Here is a 504-nt window from a genome sequence, read left to right on the forward strand (position 1 = left end):
TTCCCCGCTCCGTTGAAGAGCCCGCCCTTTCTCCCTGACACCTCGGAGACGTTCGCCTCGCACAGTCTGTCACCGAGACCCTGCAGTAATTTCACACACCCCTCTAATAATAAAGTCCTCTGAGGCTGTCATGTATTTTCATGTGTTTCCTCTATTATTTCTCCCTGCTTGAGCCTTTCAGATAATTGATGATACTTTAGTTAATCATTTTCCCCCTCCTTTGTTCACCAGGTACCTCAGCCTTGAAGGGATCCTTTTCATTTAGAATCCGTGTCTTCTCTTAAGTAATTGATCACCGTGCACCCGGGGACACCCAATTCACAGCCGAGCGGGATCAGCCTTCATGAATAATCAAAATGCTGTGGCCGTGCTGCTGCAGGAGTGCCAGTGTGCTCTGGACGCGCTGCTGTCGGCAAAGGCTGACATGGGCCAGGCAGACGAGCGAGAATACCGGCGGTGCCAAGGTGAGGTCCCCAGGAGAGGCGGCAGGACAGCAGCGGCAGC

The 504-nt window shown here is 53.0% G+C and overlaps 1 protein-coding gene across 1 annotated transcript in view; it reads left to right on the plus strand.

The window, feature by feature from the left end:
* Window positions 1-343: 343 nt before the first annotated feature.
* The window catches only part of ALPK1 (alpha-kinase 1), a 20,352-nt gene continuing 20,191 nt past the window's right edge, over window positions 344-504 (plus strand). Inside the window, exon 1 of the mRNA XM_010133518.1 lies at window positions 344-464. Within this exon, the coding sequence (XP_010131820.1) occupies window positions 344-464 (121 nt within the window). The remainder of the gene's footprint in view (window positions 465-504) is intronic.

Source organism: Buceros rhinoceros, unplaced genomic scaffold (assembly GCF_000710305.1).
Source record: "Buceros rhinoceros silvestris isolate BGI_N320 unplaced genomic scaffold, ASM71030v1 scaffold35493, whole genome shotgun sequence".
In the NCBI taxonomy this organism is placed as follows: domain Eukaryota; kingdom Metazoa; phylum Chordata; class Aves; order Bucerotiformes; family Bucerotidae; genus Buceros; species Buceros rhinoceros.